At 39.0% G+C, this 17,176-nt stretch overlaps 2 protein-coding genes and 2 long non-coding RNA genes across 5 annotated transcripts in view, besides 1 other annotated feature; 2 read left to right on the top strand and 2 right to left on the bottom strand.

The window, feature by feature from the left end:
• CG32816 (uncharacterized protein) overlaps positions 1-17,176 on the top strand; it is a 154,151-nt gene that overhangs the window by 71,594 nt on the left and 65,381 nt on the right. The window lies entirely within an intron of this gene.
• Positions 1,636-3,073, bottom strand: sc (scute). The gene has a single exon (NM_057455.3). The coding sequence runs from the start codon at positions 2,954-2,956 to the stop codon at positions 1,919-1,921; it is 1,038 nt and encodes a 345-aa protein (NP_476803.1). The 5' UTR covers positions 2,957-3,073; the 3' UTR covers positions 1,636-1,918.
• On the top strand, positions 5,906-7,298 carry lncRNA:CR44753 (long non-coding RNA:CR44753). Its single transcript, NR_123759.1, has 3 exons — positions 5,906-6,287; positions 6,553-6,768; positions 6,907-7,298. It is a non-coding gene; the product is annotated as a long non-coding RNA:CR44753 (long non-coding RNA).
• Positions 6,897-6,943: a mobile genetic element.
• Positions 12,859-13,575, bottom strand: lncRNA:CR44752 (long non-coding RNA:CR44752). The gene has a single exon (NR_123758.1). It is a non-coding gene; the product is annotated as a long non-coding RNA:CR44752 (long non-coding RNA).

Here is a 17,176-nt window from a genome sequence, read left to right as displayed (position 1 = left end):
TGCTCTGTTTGATACTCTTACTTTTTGGATAATGTAAGCCAATCGCCAATGCTAAATGAAGGACTTAAGTATCAATTTGATTGTACAAAATAATTGAGTTTTAATAAAAATAAAACTTATGCATTAGACCACATATAGCATTTGCATTGATTAGATTAATGCTTCAGATAAGTTACAGGATATTAACCGAATAAACCTATGTTTGAAAAGAGTATAAGAGTATATTCTATATTCCAAAATCCATCTTTGTATTTTTTATTTTGGAGTTTTCTTGTTTGCCATTCTTCGTTTTTTCTGTTGGCTATCAGGCCGTTTGCATCGCGCCTGCGGTGTAAGAATAAATGCTTCAAGTAACAACTTCGTAAAGAGCTGAATTATGAGCTTAGCTGCGACTTAAAACTGCTTTTTTAGCCATCAATCTGCCGTCCTTAGTCCTCGAAACTTTGGGCGAGCCTATAATTTGGTCAAATATCTGGGGTCTGATTAATGCAGGCGGCTGGTTTTTTGTACCACAATGTTGCTGGCCTGGGCGCCGAGAAATCTATTAAACTACGCTTTTAAATCAGAACCAAATAAAATAAAAAACGCAGCTGAAAAAAAGGTTGCCTTTCTTTAGATTCTTTAGGAAAGGTGAAAGTTCTTCCGGAGCTGAACGTTAAGCCTTGCCTACAGAGTCTCGCAAAAGAAAATAATGGTATTCCAGAACCCATTTTCATGATTCGAAACAATTGCATTGAGTTGTCAAGTGTCAGCGTTGACATTGAAAGAAAAGATCCCCTATCCCTTATCACTTCCTTTGGAGCATCCAGCGATCCTAAGGACAATGAGGTCCTTTGTCTGTGATGCCCTTTAATGTGTCAAAATATAGTCTATAGTCGCATTCTCCCATGCGTTTGTTTTTCTAATGCAACGTGATTTATTGTCTGGCCAGTGGAAGAGGTTTATTCCAACGGACTGACATCTCAACGGTGCGTGGGAGTGAAGAACTTAGTTATTGTTTGGGGTAAGGTGTTTGCATTTAACTTTTTCAGAAGTGTAAAAAGTGGGTAAAATACTTTTTTGTAAGGCCGTACATTATAGGGAATACTAGGAACTATAGTTAAGCTGAGCAAATTCAAAAGAAAAAGTCTTAAAAGTGTTGATCGGGTTAAAACTACCTCACTTTATATATTTAAGTAGTAATGTATACATAAATACGAACTCCTCTTATATTGAATAAATTGTAAATTGCTTTTTCGACACTTTTCCTTTTTTAAGTTCAATATCTGATCTGAATTTCAAAGTCGTAATTGTAAAACTAGTAACCTTTTAAACTAGTAACCTCGTGGCACGTGTCACAGGTGTCATCGTCTTACCTGCGATAATTTGACATTCTTAGAAACTACCTGAAGAAATAGGAAACTACTGGTCTAAAACCAAATACTGATCTATGTTTTGCGTTATCTGTAATTCGTATTAATGATTTTTGGATATAAGAGTGATTTTGTAAAACCAATGCAAAGCAACCTTAATTGTACATAACGGCTGCACATGGTCCCATCGGCACTGCAAGGCAATGCAAGTAGTACCCGAATGTTTTACAAACCTGATCAATAGATGGATCCCCTTTGAGAAAAGAACTTAAATATGATTTTTCGTTTAATTTTTTCATTTTATTTTTCCACCAAAAACTAATTAACATAAAATTGTATTAGCAAAAAAATATGTTTTCGTTTCCATGCTATAGTTATTTCATAAATATATAAATTTGAAACTGGTCTCGTGGTTCTTAACAATGTAAAAAAATAGCTTAAAGTAAGAAAAAAAAATTGGGGGTATGTTGTTTTTGTATTAGTGTTATTTACAATTTGAGGCACTTGGTTCAACTCAACATTGACTAGAAGAAAATAGGGCGTGGTGGTAAATTTTGGGGATTAAGTCACTGCTCCTGCCATAGAGAGATGTAGTCCAAAATCTCCTCGTCGTCGGGGGTGCAGTCCTCCTCGTCTAATTGAAAATGTTCGTACGGTTCAAATTTTAGCTGAAGTTGGGAGTGCGTGTGTAATTCGTTGTCCAGATGATCCAGACGATCCAGGTGGGTGGATATTTGTTGGGGAACTCCTTCGTAGGTGCCTGAATCAAAGGACATGCTGGAGTTGAATGATGATGTTGGCGAGTGGCAGGTTTGCTGGTTTTTGCTGGTGGATACGCATCCTGCATCTCCACCTGGTACGGATGTGCCCACCAAGTTGGTATTTAATGAGAGCGCTGTCAGCGGTTGGTGATTGAACTGCTGCCTCTGTAGCTGCTGCTGTTGTTGCAGAGGACTGACAGAGATCGTGTTTTGATAGTAGGTATTATGCCCTGAGGAACTGCAAGTACTGCTGCTCGAACTGTGACTGCTGGACTCATCCAAACAAAGTTGAAGCTGGGTGACTGCATTGTTGGCACCAATATTGCTGCCCCCATTTAGGTCATCCACCAGATCCTGAAGCCTCCGGATGTACTCGACGGCAATGCGCAGTGTGTCTACTTTGGAGATCTTTTTGTGAGGTCCTCGACCACCACCCTTTGTCAAATCCGTGATTATGGATTGTGGTATATGTTGCCGCAACCTGGCGAAGCTGTTGTTCACCTGCTTTACACGATTTCGTTCTCTAGCATTGCGCCTTTGGACCGACTGGGATTGGTCTACATTATATGGAGCCGGCGAGGAACCAGGCGATAGAGATGATACTGATTCAGAGCATCTGGTCAGTGCCATACCCCTTGGTGTATACTTGCGAGTCTTAATTGGCATTGTGCCAGCGGGTTGATTTTGATTGCCACCGGGAATTAATGGACTAGGGGCTGGCATTATGTGCTGATAACGAAAGATCTTCGTTGCCGAATTGATGGTCGTTGGAAACGTTTCGTTGGTGGACAGCACACTCGATGACATGGTAGTGCTTTTCGTTGTATTATTATTATTTTTCATTAACACACTCGGAGCTTTCTTTAACTTTCCGGATAACGATCAACAGAAAAAAATAAATGAACAGAGTACAATACTTGAACTTGATCGTTTGACACCTTACACAAGAATGAGTCCCTTCGTCCTAAACCCTCGCGTTATGTACCCTTTATGCAACTCTCTGCACAACACTCAGGCAGAGAAACGGGCGAGAGAATCGGAGAGAAAGAGAGAGAGAGAGTGACGGCAAGAGCTACCTGCACAGGTAGGGAACTCGAAGTGAGTGAGCCACAGGTAGTCTCTCTCTCTTTCTCTGTCTCAGGTACTCGAGTATCCCACAGGAAAACTGTTCTCACTCGACAGTCCAAAAGAAACACTCAAATTTTAAACTCAAAATATCAACTCGAAATATCGAAAAACGATCAAGGTATCTGAGTGAGGGCTCTTTTTGCTACGGCACGCCAGCAATTTGATTTCTGTGTTAATTAACTTAGCAAAAGTCGCGATCGCCAATTTTATGTGCAGCTCACGCACGCTTCTATTCATTAGCGCCGGACGGATCCAAGGGATCGACAGAAGATCCTGGGATCCTCCTTATTAGACATTCGGAGTACGCTCCCTAAAGGTGTTCAAACAATTTCACTTATTTCTCCAATTAAATTATCAAAAGGATCACAATTTTTTGTTAAGTAAATCAAAGGGATGTGACACAAGTTCTAGAAGGAAGTTTGCAGTGAAAACTGCGGTTCTTTGTTTGTGGCTACTTGTGTTTTTTCTAGAACTACTGGGATGTTGCTTTAAATATATTAATTTGTTTGGGAATAATTTAGTTCTGGGTTTGATTAAATGTTCACACATTTGACTTTTAACGGTGTATACTTGTTATTTGTTCTATTACATAATGCGGTCTAAGGTAAAGAAATACTAGACATACATGAAGTTTCATACATCTTCTTTGAAATAATAAATTGATTATTTCAGACTGTTGTAACTTGCCATTGGCCACTGTGTCGTGCTAAACGGCGACTGTAAATTGTAACTTCCGCTCTGTTCACAAAAATCGGTTCATTTTGTCACGATCATCAATCGATGAGCGAGTGAAAAGATGCCAAATCGGCGACCAGGTGTAATATTTTTATTGTCCTCAACTCGTTACCCTCGTTTGCTTCTGCCAGCATTTTTCTTTTGCCAAATCATCAGCAATAGCACTTCTTCACTTCTATTTGGCAAATTTTAGATCCCCGGATCCCAAAATCAAAAACCGAATCCGAAACCAAAACCAAAGCGAAAACCGAAATCCTGATAACAAAAAAACCTTTTCAACCATGACCAGCAAACGGCGCTTCTCTGTGTTGTTCCTATAAATAAAATCCTTTCACCATTTCCAATACCTTTTTTGCATGCTGAACTTCGCTTGGAGTCTCCACTCTTTAGTTTTTGCATTGTAACGGAGGGATCGGTAGTTGGTTTCCATTATTTTACCATCATTAACACTATCATTGTTCTTGAGTGTTGCAGAAATTTTGGCAGCACAATGTTCTATTTAAATTTTCGCATTTTCCAAAATTCCATTGAAGCATTTTAATAAATGGTTGGGAGAAATGCCGGTGACATGCCTAGAATAGGGTTGAAGTCGTCATTAGAAACTCCACTCAGTGAACTGTGTGATCTATGGTGTATGCGGACATTTAACTGAAGTGGAATGCATATAATGCATATACGCGATCCTTTTTTCCTTGAAGCGGAGAGTCATAAGCAAGGTTGGTATAATCGCGTGTTCGGTACAATTGATTAATCATAGGTCCAATTCCGGTCACCGCTTGCATGTAAATGCCACTCATACCTTGAACAAGCATTGGATATTACCTTCAAAATTATAGTACCTAGTGTAGGAATCTTTTAATTTTGAATGATTTAAATTTTATATTTCATAAATGCTTCATTTCCTTTAGTATATAATATTGTTAATTTAACTCTATCTTTGTGGAAGTCTTTTATATATTTTCGGAAACTTAATAATGTTTTTTTTATTATTTCGAAAGACTTGTTCTTCAGGAAAACCATCAGAAAGCAAGTTAAGTAACCTTTCGATGTTGTCCCGACAACCAGTAAACATTTTTTTCGGACTACCTTGTTTATATCCTTTTTCCAGACGCAACGCTTGGAGGATTTAAATGCGTAATTACTTTGATATGAAGCATAGTTCCGGACCGCGAAAACGGGAAATGGAAAGGACTCAAAAGTGTAAGCGAGATGAAGAGCGGGGCCCTTGCGATAATTGGGTAGGAGCAGGATGGAACGAGGCAGGATATATAACCTACCCATTATATGGGTATATATGGGTATATATATATATATATATATATATCCTAATCGGTGGAGCGACGCGTGCGTTTTTCCAACGAAACTTGAAATGCAAAAATGAATGTTGAATCTTAATTTAAACGAGTTTTCGTAGCCAGGACCTGCAGAAGAGAGCAGGAGATCGGCGAAAAAAGAAAAAGTGAAAAAGAGTGAGGGATACAAGTATATGTATACTTGCATATAGATATTTCTGTTGTCGCGTTCATTTCTACACGTAAAAATATTATTTAATAGGTTGTATATAAAATTATTATAAGTGCATTACAAGAGTATATAGTGAAATTTCTGTTATTTAAATATTTATATTTTAAGTAAATGTTTTTGACCATTTTTATTATCAAAAGTTTTAATATAAATCTAAGTGACGCTCGTGGTTTAATTTTTGCGTTTTACTGTTGATGAAGCGTAGATGTATCTCTCCCTCTTTATTTAGCTCAGTCATTTTCGTAGTTAATAATTTAATTAAATGCAGGAGCATGCGCAGGAGTCGCACCCTCCTTGCCCTTAAGACTCGTTGGATATCTGGACCATGGCGACGCGTGGCAGGTGTATTTAGTCGAACGAATTGGATCGCGGAGGAAAGAACTCTGAAAAGTATAGAAGAACAAACGTAGCAGGGCATACGGGCTTAGACAACCAACTTTATACATCGATTTCCACCATTCTTTTTCTGGTGCAGCTGAAAAATAACCGTGCGCAGCACAGGGCACAAATAAAATGAACACACGCTCATTTGTTAGGGGTTGCTTTTTTCTGCACCGACTGGCATTTTCGGTGCCTTAACGCCACAAAATAGGGGAGCCGAAGTTAAAGTCACTACCAAAGATACAGAAGACCGATATGGGTAAAGATGCTAAGATACAGATACCGCGGCAACGGCGCATTGAACTTTGCTCAACCCAAAGGTTCAGCTCCAGTTCGTCATGCAAACAAAGATGTTGGGATCGTGGGCCATTTTGATTTGGCTTCCCTGCTTGGACCAACAATTGGGGTATGAAAAGTTTGACTTGGCTAAAACGTTTGTATAGAGAAGCCTAGTTTTTCAGCTGTTACCTTATAATAAGGAAATTGCTTTACCGAACCTTTTTTAAATTTTACTTTCAAATATGAGAGCAATAATTAACTATATCATCCTTCAAAATAGTATTTATGAAGAGTGTGGTTTTTATTTTATTTTTTATATTAACCATTATTATTGGATTGAATTTTGTTCATGTGTCCAATAAATACATATTTCACTTTGCCACGTTTCTCAGTCTCGTCTTTTTGCGGTCTCAAACTGGATGATCATGAACCCTGGAATAATGATAATCATGATCACAACACGATCCGGAGGGAATAAGAGGGCGCTGAACAAAAAGGCAGTAGCACGCACCATTAGATGCGGTCAACATAAAAACATCTGCTCTTCGGTGGACTCCGTTTCAGGTCAAATAATATATATATGTATAAAACACACATACAGAGAGAATGTAACCATTAAGTGGTAGAGTAAAGGAATATACTAAACGTTGAGTACAGATCGCTGGAACTATAAAAGCTAGAAGGTATACAATAAGCTTTTTTTTTTTTTTTGCCAATTTCTTTAGATTTTAGTTTTACCACCTAAGCAACGGGTATCCGATAGCCAAGGAACTCGACTATAGCGACATCTTCTATGGTTCCATGGTCTGGTTTCACATCCCAGATCAAGATCCCCACAACATATCCCAATGTAAATTGTGCCAATTGGTCGGCATATTTATGGCCTACACAGTTGGGCCTCAGTTAACTTTAATCAATTTTTTGTGCTACGCTTTCACGAACTGCGGGGCCGTACATCGCAGCTTAATCCGAGACTAGTGCATATAACGTTTAATTTAAAAACGCATAAAATTTTGTAACAATGTCGCAGATGATCTGCACCATTTACTTTATTGCCGTTCGGCAACCCTGACCATGTTTGGCTTCCTGAACTTTTTCCGAAACAGTTTAAACTTTACGGGGAATCCAACGGGGACTCATGGATTTTGATATATCATATATTATTATATTTATGTAATAAAGAAAATCTACGATAACCAGAATTGAGTCCTTAAAATATATTAAATTTAAAAAATTTTATTTTATATCAGTTCAACATAACTATATGTATCAATAGGTAATTTATAATAATATTATAATGTTCATCTTATTTGCGAACAATATTCAAATAAAGCAAATGGAATGTGATGAACAAAATATTTCGTGAATTAAATTCAGAACAATGCACAAGTAGTGCGTAGGTATCATCAATCAGCAACGCTATTAGAGCCAAATTCGGCACCTCAAGGCCTCTTAATTGTGCTAATCCTTTGCAAAATACTCTGGAGGTGTGAAGAGCCACAAGACAAGTACAGGTGGGAAGTAAACAAAAGAAGAATAACGAATGACGAAGATATTGCAATTCTCAATGGAGGAAACTGGCATCCTATTAGTGCCAGTTTTAAGCTGATTTACACAGCACCATGTTCCAATTAAAGTTCTCGCCTGAGCCTCTTAAAAACTCATTAATCACCCGCCTAACTACGTCCACAAAACGATTTTCGAACTGGTCCACGGATCGATTTCCAAATGTTGCAAAAAAAAAAGCAGACGACCGGTAAAAAAGGTGCGAACCAATTTGCACCTCAGACGTTAAAAAGAAGGAAAGAGCCGTCGTTTGTCGAAGGGCAAACCCGAGTTAATTTCTATGAATTTCACGCCTACCAGAATCGAAATTACCCTGGGCAAGCTGCATTTGAGCCGACCGAATCTGGCGCCAAGTAAATGGATCAACCTTGGGTTTCTTTCTAGTATTTTAAAACCTAGGCTTTTCGCTCGCCTTCGCTTTTATATTTTACGATTCCTGCGATCTCGGAAACTTAATATTCAGCAGTCCAATTAAACCATTAAAATCTAGACATGCACCAATTTAGGTGGCTTCAAATTATTCAACGACCACACATTATAAATTTTAAAGCGGGCAGACCCATAAAAACCGTCTCCAATCCAAATGGAAGCAAACGAACTTTTGTCACAAGATGTCAAAGTCCAGGTGATTTACTCCGTTGCCCCAAAAGTGGCAGCAAAAACTTTAGGCACTGTCTGGTCAATGCACTGGGGAAAAAGGGAAAGACATGCACATAACGTGAACTTAAGTGTGAATTATGAAAAATCGAGGGAATTTTACAAATTTTTCAATTCTAATCATAGGTGCATAAATGGGTATAATATTGTATAATCAGTTAATGCGGTATATAAGCAAACAAATTAAAAAAATTGATTTGTCCATATAAAAAGGCAAAGTAGCACGAAAAATGTTACGTTGCGAGAGAGTAGGAACCTTATTTTTACAGCGCATCATCGAGTTCAAAATCTCATCGATGGGTGTCTGGTCCGTTTGATTGCCAAGAAATTAAAACGTTACGCTCGTTGACGTAATGCACAAAACGAAGTTGACATGGCAATGGGTTTTCATTTTAATGAGATGCCCCCTACCAAGTTCCCCTGGATCCTTGGGTCTCTGGAGCCATCAATCAACAATACCGAAGCGGGGAGGTTCGCTGAGTCTGTTTGTAAAATTCTTGAAATTTGTACTGATGAAATTGCACAAAAAATTTGTGAAAGAATTATTATACAACAAATTATAGATATGGATTTTTAATGCCCGCAGGCCTTGAAAAAACAATGTAGAAACTTTCAACACCTTCGCAAAGTTTATGCGGTCTGCGATCTTGCACTGCCATATAATTGTTTCTGATTAGGCATTTACAGTGTTTCCACTTCTTCGGAAGATTTTCAGAACAGTTCCAGCCCAAGCTGCGTGCGCTGATCGTTAGGGGGTCTGGTGACTGTTCAGTGCTGTTCATGCGTATGGAATATGGGAGCTACAGCTTCGTTTTTGCGATTAAGGCCAATTGGGAACCGAGAAAATAAGTACAAGTGTTTTGCAAAAGTTAAAAGTATTAATACAGTTGTAAATGGAAGCTTAAATTATTCCCAACCAATCTTATGTTCAAAATTTCTCTTGCTAAATATATCCGCTCACAATAATTTTATTATTGCAAAACATCATATACTTTGAAAGCAAAAAAATGGTGAGGAGTGTAAGAATAAGTTTTTTTTTGTGACCCTACAAATTCACTATTGGGTGCCCAGTACATCTTGCACCCCATCCCAAGGAAGAGGTTTCGTTTCCCTGCGTTTGGCTGCTGATTGTCATCGCCACACCATGAATTGGTTCTTTCCTGTGGTTTGCGACTCGTTATAGCCGTTACTAGTAAAGTTGAAGGGTATATTTATATTATTTGCAGATCGAAGGCACTGTCTAAAACAGGATTAGACATGCAGAATTTGTGCATACCTCTTCATGAGATCATTTCAAGTGTTAATCGATCCCACTCTATAACCGCAAAAGATTAATTGGCGACTGATCTCAGCCTCCCCTAACATGAACAAATTAATTGAGTAATGGGTATCTTATAGTCGGAGCACACGAGCACTGCTAAGCCATGGATTTTGGGGAATGGGGCTTAAGGTGAGGGCTACGATGGGGAATTGCTTTGTGCAATAACAAATATTTATACTTTTTGCGATAAATGTTTGCCTTGGTTAATAAAGCGATTTGTTATTTGAGTATTCATGGTCATAATTTATAAGCCTAAATTGGATTAACGTAGGGTCACGTTGGATCCACTTTCGTGCGGAGGCGTTTGCCTTCTATGGTTATTTCGAGTTTGGAGCTGAATTTGCGGATTCCATCTACGGATCAGTAGCGCCGCGGGCATCAGTCTCGGAAAAGGTGTGAACAAATTGAGAACATTTCCTTTATTACTTATTTATTTGAAGCTCCCAGTTCCCGAAGAGAGCAGGACGACCACGGGGCTTAATGGTTTCTGTGACTGTACATGCCAAAGTACTTAACCTGCAAACTAATGACAAAACAAGGCTCCCTTTTGACCATTGAAACAGGTAGCTAAACACTTGTGCTTTGGTTCTGCGACTAAGAAACAGGGCGACGACCGTATATTTTAAAATTATTTCCACATCGATCACCGGCGAAGACGCACTACCAATACAGAAAACTAATCTGTAGACTAAAAACTGGGGGCTGCACGAACAGAAAAAAACGTGGTCATACCGTAGCACTGCTAATTTAGTTATTGGTTTATAATTAGGTGTTTCAATTAGAAAAGCAATCGGGGTTAACTAAAAATGGTGACTTTACTGCTTATTTTATTCAAACGATTAATAAATCTCTTTGAAACCCGTACGTATTTATCCATCGTCTTCGTAATTTTTTTCTCTGCCTGTAGGCAATGCTCCCTATGCCATTTTATTATTATAGTAGGGCACATCGTATGTTTGAGTTTTCTTCAGCTTAGGACCTACGCCTCCCTATCGTAATTTTTTGCACATTTTGATGAGGTTGCACAGCATTTGGCCGGATGTGCTGCACGCGCGGCGACTAATCTACATTTATTTATGGATCCTGGAACTCGGAGGAGCAACAAAATTCAGAGCGAAAGAGCCACATAGGGTATAGCCACCGAAAATCAATTGTAACTTTTTATTTTGATGAATTGATTTTAAATTGGACGGATTTCGATAAGAGAGGATTCAATTTTAAACTTTTTATTTCCTTCTGTCATTCGAATTGATGTGGAGGACCGCAATTAGCCAGCATTTTTTAGAACCACAGGGCGCACACTTTGGGGCGATAAGCATAGACATTATAGGCAATTTGTTGTAATTGAAAATTAAAGTGTCAGCCTGTGGCATCTAGGGAAAAAACTGGATCTTCCCCTTAAAGACCTTAAAGACCTCCAATACCATCAAACCAAGGCTGGGTATCCGAGTGCCCGGCATTTATGCAGTTTTGTCCTCATGACATGATCGCCGACGCGATAACGCCGGTCCTTACAAAGTGCAGATCCTGCTCTTACATTAAGCTGATATGCAAATTATGCGGCGGGCTTATTCCGGCGAAAACACCGTTCGTCGATCGCCATTTAAATTAGCGTTAGCAAAAGTATGCCAGGGCCTGGAGATTATCGATCCCCGCTGATCGATTCTCACCCCTGTATTTGTATTTAAAATTTATAACTTTGTACCTTTTGCCAACATTTTAATAACGTTTTGATGAATTTTATATGCACCGCTTGTCGTCGATTGCTTTTGGCGATTTGATCAGATCGGCAGGCTTCCAAGGAGGAGGCGAGTGTCAGTTTATGGGTTTCATTAAATATTTGCCCATCGATGATTTGACCATCGAGCAAAGTGAACTCATTTATTATTGATCATCGCGATGGCATATCGCACTTGTCGGTATTTTCGTTCGAAAAACGACTTCTACATAGTCTTGATAGTCCCCGCTAACGTCGATTGATCGTAATTTTTTGTTTTCATTTTTTTTTACGATTGACAATATCTCTGACTCCGCACTAATTTACGAAACACCGAATGCGAACCAATTTAATCGATTACAGCAGGGGCTTTTGTCTCATCGGCTTGCTAATAAAGAACGTGATATATTGCACGCCGAAAGTTTGTATTCTGAATGAGTTTCCGATCTCCGGTGGTGGCCACTTTTGCAGAGCATCTTAATTTCAATCGCCTCGCTTATTGTTATGGCTCTGTTGTCATGTAGTGAAACAATGGGATCACCAACGGCAATATCCAAAAAATTAAATAAAAAACGGGCAGCAACAGGCACACCAACGTAGCAGCAATAATAAAATTTAAGGATCCGATCGATCGCAGGCTCATGATCTTCCAGATCTGGCGATCTTCCGTCCCTTCGATCTCTTGACATATCCGATCCGCTCGGTCCAATTATAGTGTGCGTTGTTGCAATAAATTCGTTCATCGCCGCCGTCGCAGCGGCAGCCGAAATCATTTAAAAGCGATCAGTTTAGCCTGTTTTTGCTACTTTACAGATTAAGTGATTGCCGAAAAATTGATGCAGAAGCGCAGTGCGTTTTGCCAGTGGAAGTCCACGCCAGCATAATAGATTTTAAACGCATTGCGAAAGATGTTAATGTATCAGTTTATTTACGATCATTTTTCGCAGTGCTTTCAGGCATAGCAAAAGGACCGCTTGAATCCGCACCTTAGGCTAACAAATTGATAGAGTTATGTAATTGAAATAAAGTTCGGTCATTGTCGAGTTCAGCCTGCTAGCTTTTACATGACCGAACTTTACGTATTATTCAATAAATAATTTGCGTTGGCAAAATTTAAATGAAAAAAAAGAGTAAAAAGGGGAAGGTGCTTTTATGGGTCGCTTGTCACAACATAGCTTTTTAGTCGATCAATGCCATTTTACTTGATGTCGAAATTAATGTTGCCGTTGAGGCTGCCGTTTTCACCGAGCACTTGGTGTGCTGACTCTGAATCTTTTTGAAGCACATCATAAATCACAAAGCGACAACGTATTCAACTTCTGATTTACACACCGAAAAAACAGGCCATGAACTCCACTAAAAATTATAAAGCTCGTGCTCTTAATATAAGGAAGAAAACAGGACTAATAATGTAATTTTTTTTTTACTTTCGAGTTCCAAGTTCGCAAAACAGCGTACTCCCAAATCTGGGTGCCATCGTACGTTTTAGCCCATTTTTCCCTGTGCAGTTTTCCCAACTTTTCAGGTTGGTTACTCCATCTCCATGTCGAAGTCCCGTGTCTCCTTAGCATTTCTGCCTGCTGCACTTGTTGTAAATTTCATTCGAAACTGTGAAGCGTTGTTGCACAAGTGCTGGAACTCTGAAATCTGAATCTGAATGTGCATGTTGGTAGCTTGCTGGCTTGCTTCGGGCTGCGCTTCTGGTAAGCAGTTGGCTGTCATGACGTGCGCACAATGCGTGCACATAATTCAGACTCTGAAAACTCAATTCCATATGGGGCTGCGGTGCATGCAACACGTAGCGGCGAAGCTCACTCACTCATTCATGCAACCCGCAATTCCTTTTCCCACCTGCGATCCTCCTCAGCTGTCATCACTCGGCTCATTGATTCAAGCACGGCACACATTCCTTCGACTTGCCACTTGTCAACACTTCATTTCAACAACTACTCCTCTTTTTGGCTCTGGTTCTGGCTCCCTTTGATAAGTCAATCAAGCTACAAGTGCCACATTCGAGTGTTGCTGCTGTTTCGATGCATTGTTTGTTGGTATGTGCAACGGACTTTGATGGAGCCCACCTTTTGTTTATCTTTGTGTCCTCCGATATCCTTTGATGGACCCTTCGATAATGGTCGTTTCCATTTGTCTGACATCCGTTTGTTTAAGGAACAAGCGCTAAGGAACAAGTGTAGAGGTTTTTGGGTCCACTTTTATGTGTAAAAAAGTCCAAAAGGTTACTATGATCTATAATTACAGATTTTTTAAAAATATTTTAAATACAATTGCCCTATACATCATAATGTTTTGTCTTCATATTGTCTCAGTACAATGTCAAAGGATTTGTACATATTAATTCACCAAATTAAATAATAAAATTCAACAAATTTCAAAAAAGCTTGCGTTAAATGATTACCCAAAAATTTGTACGATCTTGACTAACCCATTGAGTGTTACAAAGATGTTACTTAAAAAGAAAAATGTTTTGCAATCCAGGACACTTTAATAAACCGTTGTTGCATTGATGTTATCATAAAATGTGGACTCGATTATTGTAAGGGCCCCTAAATGAAGTAACACACGAATAAGTGAGGATTCCAACTAAATGGCAACTTTTGCGCGGCAGCTTAAGCACTCAACAATTTAATTAAAATTAAATTTTCGAATCACATTCTGTGAGCCGAAGCAGCGGGGAATAACTGATCGTGGCAGCAGGTTGATCGTGATTGCAAGACTTGCCGCCAAAGCCTTGCACCTCCGATACTCCACGGGCAAACCCAAACCGTTTCCCCAACTACAGACGATGATCAATGATCGCTGAGCCGACCGACGAGTCGCCAGATCTTGATCTGAACAACCTCAGTGGATTTGAGCTCACTTTAGCTTATATGTACGCATACACATGTATGTATGCGACTGCATTACGTGTATCTGGCGATGTCATCGTGCCAGTTTACTAACATATTATTAATTGGATAGCCATTGCTGCGATATCCTAGAATTTATGTGTTAATTTGTCGCTCCGCCGGCTGTTGATTTTCTTTTGCCTTCTAGGATTTTTAAACCTTTAGCTGCTTTTTGTAATTTTTGTTATTATGGCTCGTTTGGCTCTTTATCAGACCGATGTGACCATTACCGTTGGGCTGCGGTAATTTGTTGGCTGCTTGCCAAGCGACCGGCGACATAATCATTTTTCCGCAGCCTCTGCAATTTGTATTGTTCCCATAATTAAATTGACGCTTGACATTCCAGCAAGGCCAACTCTGGTCCACTTCACTGACATTGACACGCGCAGACTGCACACTGGAAAAAATGGGGTTTCTAGTAGTTACTATTTGTTTTCAAATTAAGGAACACGATACTCGAATAATATCAATAACAAATGAAGTTACTACCATGTACTATCTATGGACCAATTTATAAGTTTGCTAATTTATTTCACTTGTGAAGCCAAATTTCAAAAGATATTATTTTTCAAGTTTATATGTTTGAAATTATACACTACACTACTACATCATTTTTACCTAAGGTGAAAATTCTTCCGTTTTGCAAATATTTGCTCAGTATTTTGACTGCAACTTATTCGATCGCTACCCGATCTGCGACTCCGTCTAGTTGGTATAATTAGCAACGATTAAACACTTGTCGGTCCCACCCATCTGCGGTTGAGAACAAAAGCATTTTATAGCTTTTGTCGGCTGGCTCCCTTGCTGCTTTGCTATTTTCCTACTCTTCCAGTCTGCTATTGCTATTTTGTCTCGGACCCAATGGAATTTGTCAAGCGCAAGGACACATTGCTGTTGCCAATTAGGCGGCCACCGCGCTTTCATTCAATGGCAATTGTTGTCAAGCTTGTTTGATTGGTGAGTAATTGGCGGGCGGATCGAGTTCTTATTGGTTTTGATATGGAGTTCCAAGATCGATCGTTGTAAATACTTATTTATGATTTTATTGATTTTAATGCACATTTTTACACATTAATTAATTTCCAACATGGAAAATGAGTGTCTTGGACGGACGGAAATTATAATCGATTATTGTGGCACAGTCGAGGTCGATATTCGTGCGCAGATTGGCAGGTTGTAAACTGTATATTTCCATCGATCGAGGATCTTCGAAATGGAACTGGAAATTGCCGCAATAATTTAATTATTCGGTATCAATTACAGTAATAATTTTTGCTTCTCACGAATTTTGTCATATGTTTTTCTTTCCGTGCACAGTAATGTATGATAGATGAGGTGTAGGTAATTAAACCTTTTATCATCATTGCAGTGGTCCCTAAGACGTGAATGTTTTCTCCTATTTTGGTTCAAATTTTTTTTTTTAGCTAGATCCCCACCAGATTTCATCGCATATTGATATGTTCCATCGAAGAAAGCTGAGCAAACACATACGGACTAGAGTAAGGACGTGCAAACAAATAGACAAACACGAATTCAAGTATTTGTATCTTTCGCTGCGGTATTTTGGGTCCGTTTCCGTGAGGTAGCCAAGGACACACACGCGTGTCCTGGACAAGCTGCAACTGCAACAGGAAGACGTGCCATGTACAACGCGTGTGCCTGTCTCGAGTGATAAGACGCCTTAAAATACACAGTTGCCTATACGTACGTTGAAGGAACACTCAGGCAAGGAACATGGAAAAAATATTAATTTACACTAGGCGGCAGAACGTCAGCTGCTCGCTGACATAAAAGGGTATAAAACCTATAGCAGGGATACACCTGAAAATGTTTTGATATGTTTGTTTTTAATGTCATTTATGTACCAATGGAATGCTCCAGAATACAGCTATTTTCCTTTGGCAAAATATTTCTATTTTCATAAAGTTTTTTCTTTCTAAATCGAATTGCGGAATTCATAATCCATAATTCATAATTTGTAGGTATGTTTTAAAGATCTTTACACTTGACAATTTATTTTTTAAGTGTAAAGGAATGGGTGCGACAGACAAAATCAAAATGCATCTGCAGCATTGAACGCACGCAAAATAAATACGAACCCTTAACCCAGTGACATAAGAGTCGTATCCGAATGAGCAGGAACTATATATCAGCGGGATCAGGCGAACTGAATCAAAATCAAGTAGACGAAAACGCCCCGACATGTGCAACGATTTTTGCAGCTTGCGCCGATTAGTAATTTGAATCTGAATTCGGAACAGAAGCAGTTTCATAAGCTTAATAGGAAGATAGGGGGTTAATCAGTGGATTCCTGTTGGAAAGAAAGTTGACGATGGGGGAAGTACAAGACTGATACTAAGCATAAAAATGTAAAAAAAAATACCAAATAAATTTCAAATGTTCATGCACTAACAGAAAAACGAAATCAAAAGCAAAGTTCTACGTTGTCTTTATGACGAAAGGCAGTCTAAAATAAAACATTAAACATTATGTACATATAAATTTAAGTATTTAAATTTAGATTAGAATACTTCATTCAGTTGATTAAACTCCATACAGTTTTTGATTGTTGGTCCTGTTTGTGGACCGAACCATGCCTAGAAGATGCATTTGTCATAATCGTCCAGGTGATTTGAAGACGTAAGCCAAGGCGGTTTTATGCGTCTGGTGGTGGTGTCTTGGTGGTCTGATCCGCTTGGGATCTTTGAAATTTGTAATACGCGCAACCGCAAATGATGCAAATTTCCTTAGAGATTGCCGCTGAGATTAAGCAAGAAATCCTGGAGGCTAAGCCGCAACTAAATGCAGCTTAAACAATGTTCTTAGGCGTGAGATTTTCATTACGATCTGTT

This window comes from Drosophila melanogaster, chromosome X (assembly GCF_000001215.4).
Source record: "Drosophila melanogaster chromosome X".
NCBI classification, from domain to species: Eukaryota; Metazoa; Arthropoda; class Insecta; order Diptera; family Drosophilidae; genus Drosophila; species Drosophila melanogaster.
This window is presented reverse-complemented; position numbering and strand designations above follow the sequence as displayed.